At 46.6% G+C, this 3,566-nt stretch overlaps 1 protein-coding gene across 3 annotated transcripts in view; it reads left to right on the forward strand.

The window, feature by feature from the left end:
• The first annotated feature begins 1,567 nt into the window (after positions 1-1,567).
• The window catches only part of arid2 (AT-rich interactive domain 2), a 45,838-nt gene continuing 43,839 nt past the window's right edge, over positions 1,568-3,566 (forward strand). For all 3 annotated transcript variants that reach the window (XR_001605218.1, XM_016238834.1, XM_016238835.1), the window contains exons 1-3: positions 1,568-2,049; positions 2,136-2,229; positions 2,867-2,964. Coding sequence is in view for 2 of the 3 variants with exons in the window: in XM_016238834.1 (XP_016094320.1) it covers positions 1,958-2,049; positions 2,136-2,229; positions 2,867-2,964 (284 nt within the window). In the remaining variant the exon portion in view is untranslated. The remainder of the gene's footprint in view (positions 2,050-2,135; positions 2,230-2,866; positions 2,965-3,566) is intronic.

Here is a 3,566-nt window from a genome sequence, read left to right on the forward strand (position 1 = left end):
GTTTTAAAATCCGCTGATATTTCCAGGTTTTCCATCACCGTGAGAATCCAGTACATAAATGCATGGTTTACACAGCTATGCATTCATATCCAGCTGCATTAATAAATATACACCAGTACAAAACTTTAGATATTAAAATACAGAAACGGAGTATTTATATACAACAATAAATGAACACAAACTAGGTTTACAAATCTAATTAACCAAAATATTAAAGAGTCAAATATCTTCCAGACTCCAGATAAAATGATTCTCCATCAAGTTTATTAGGTGTTATTTAAAATATGATATGAATCTAATGTAGCTAGATAAATACATCACGTTATTCGTGTGGCGCAGCGCTCGAGCTGCGTCAAAGCCAGAGCGCTCAGCGCGCGGACATTATTCTCCACCGCGCGACGCCTCAACATATCAGCAGGCGCAGCTAAACGCATCCCAAACTCGCTCGAAATAGCGTTAAAAATACAAAACTCCGCTTCCTTGAACTGTTCTTATCGTCTGCTTGACAAAATGGGGTCTTTCGCGTCGAGCTCCGCCATTTTGTGGCAGAATAACTTGCGAGAGGGGTGCGTGTAATGGTTGAATGTAGTCACCCCGTGTCGTTTATATCCGCCCGGCGGTTAATGCAAGGGACCGGGAGTAAATTACGGTCCACCCGCTGCGACAAAGCGCAGATTGTGCTCCTTTAACTGCAGACACCACGGTTTAACTTAAGCTATTAATGTTTATTTCAGAGCAGCGCTCTGTGCCAGGTATGTGGCGTTTTGTCACAGACTGCAAGGCTTTTGGTCATACATTTTCACAAGTATATAGAATATGTATAGAATATAGCAAAACTCAGTTAGTAGTTCAAATGACACAAATCTATTCATTTAAACTTCTTTCTCAAAGTTATTTGTGAGGGACAGAAAGCACCTAACACTTAGTTGGTGTGTCCCAAATCGCGTACTTATGCACTATTCTATGAAGTTTTGCGGTATAAATCATAGATTTGTGACACATTCGACCGATCCAGATACGTTGACGTGTCCGCCATTTTGGAACTGGTGGATGCGCTTACGTATCGCAGCCCATAGAAACAAATTGAATAAACATGATCCCTGCAAGTTTCAAAATCGAAACCCACTGTATCACTGTATTTCTGAAGGAATCCGACTGTCTAAAGAAATTTTTGGATGTCATTTTCATTTTGTCTTGCATGTAATGCCTGATAAAGCAGCGTTTGTGAGCTGAGCGCTGCTTTGTGTACAGCCCTTACCCGGGAAACCTCTATCTCTCCAGCTCTACAAGCGCCTCCTGCTGACAGAGAATTAATTTGCATATGTGGGAAACACTGGTTGAGTACATAGTGCATAAGTGCATAGTATATAGTGTGCCATTTGGGATGCAGCTGCTGTTTGACTCAATTTTATTCTTTTGCTAGTGTAAGCTGTCAGTTCCCTTCCCCCAACCAACGCTCATGACAGGCTTGCGTTTTTAACGGTCTGGCGGAGTTTCGCGACTCCCCCTTCGCTCCAGCGAGCTCCGTCTATTGTTCATGAGCGGCGCTGTGGCGGTTGCAGTACCGACGCTTGCCGGCTGGGGAGCGCCGCTGAGTTGCGCGGCCTCGGGTCTTTTTGTCTGAACTGGATCCCTCTGCCGCTTCACAGTGTGCGCGATTAAACCGGAGCCGCGTCCGTCCCGCACTGTCAAAAAACCCTCTCCAAACCCCAACGCAGGCGCAGCCGGTACCGTTGTTTTCCCGTGCAGCCATGAGCGGTGCCGCGGTGCCGTTGGACTAAGCTCGCTCGGGTTCGCGGGCTGCCGTTGGAGCGGGTTTCTTCACTCTCATCCTCCGTCGTTTCTTTAACTTTTCAAACACGCAGCCGCGCCGGAGCGGAGCGGACCGGAGCATGGGATCCCCGGACTCTTAGGAACCGATTCTGAGCCGGGGGTTTGACCGAATTTCAGCGAAACGATGGCGAACTCGACAGGGAAAAACCTCCCCGTGCAGCGGAGGAAAGGACAGGCTTTCCTGGACGAGCTGCGGCAGTTTCACCACAGCAGAGGGTGAGCGGGAATTTCGCTCTTATTATAAGTTGTGTGACCGGTGAGGGGGTCCGGACGGTGTTCAATTGGGCTGTTTTTCTCCACAGATCTCCGTTTAAAAAGGTTCCCGTAGTGGGTGGGAAGGAGCTGGACCTGGGCGCTCTGTATATGAGAGTGGTGTCTTTAGGGGGCTTCGCGAAGGTAAGTTCCTCACACACACACTAAACTTAACACTTCTCATCTCTCACACACTCTTCCAACTCAACTTCTTGGCTCGGTTCGGTGGATCTGTCTGCGGTTCTGCCGTGCATCGGCCTGTGTAAGTGTATGTATGTGAGAGAGAGAGAGAGTGTGTGTGTGTGTGTGTGTGTGTGTGTGTATTCGCCCCACACACACTTTCACACACACTCACTTCAAAATTACCGGGTGGCTTTTACATCGATTACTCGTACCGAGGCTGAGGCACCGAACCCCGTCCGGACCCGCCGTGTACATCAGTGGCTTTATCCCTCCCGTGTGGCGGAGGGTTGAGCGACTGTAGGCCGCACTCAGGCCTGTGTATTCCGCGCTGTAAATGCAGCCGCAAACCTCGCCAGATCCGCGGTCCGGACGCCGGGGCTCGGACGAGTTAGCCTCGGAGCACCTAGTTTCCCTGCTACTGGTTTGATTTATTCATCTCACAATGGAAAGTGTAAGTTAGCCGGAGTGCTAATGGGAGTTAGCATGCACACACATACACACACAGACAGACAGACAGACACTCTCTCTCTCTCTCTCACACACACACACGGTCCTGCATCGGAACCGAACCCCTCTCACCTGTCTCATCACCCTACAGGTGTCCGACAAGAACCAGTGGGCCGAACTGAGTGAGGATTTCAATTTCCCCAGGAGTTGCTCGAATGCTGCTTTTGTTTTAAAACAGTACTACCTTCGGTGAGTCTTTCTTATTCAGTTTCTCTCTCTGATCAGCTCCAGCACATGTGCTCAATGTTTACAGGCGCTTCTCTGCTCTGATGCACTCAAACATGCGGCTCGGTTCTGACTCAAAAGCGTGTTTTGGAGGATCGTATGTCCGTGTTGCTGATTGCATAAAGCAGACTTTTGACAGTGTTTTAATATCAGCTCATGTTGTCTTGCTAATGCAACATTATGTGGCAAAACAATTTAAATCAGGGAGTTTTACAGTGATAAATGGTTCTTCTGGACTTGTGTTTGAGTCACTTTTAAGGATGCATCTGTCAGTTGCATTGAAGTATTTTACTTTAATGGCAGGTTCTGTATATTTTAACAATGGACAAAACTCTGTAATAGGATGTAGTTTAGATTGTTTTTGTACTGTTTAGCTTCAGATTTTTTTCCCCCTATATAAAATGCTCTAATGCAACATTTCTTGTATTTTAATATAAAGGGATTTTAAAATCTAAATCAAAGTTTTATAGTGTTTACATGGCTATTTTGGACTCGGGTCACTTTTAAGGATGCATCTGTCATTTGTGTTGGTCTATAGGAGTCTTTTGTGTTGAAGGCAGTTTTTT

This window comes from Sinocyclocheilus grahami, unplaced genomic scaffold (genome assembly GCF_001515645.1).
Source record: "Sinocyclocheilus grahami isolate Dianchi unplaced genomic scaffold, SAMN03320097.WGS_v1.1 scaffold548.1, whole genome shotgun sequence".
Taxonomy (NCBI): domain Eukaryota; kingdom Metazoa; phylum Chordata; class Actinopteri; order Cypriniformes; family Cyprinidae; genus Sinocyclocheilus; species Sinocyclocheilus grahami.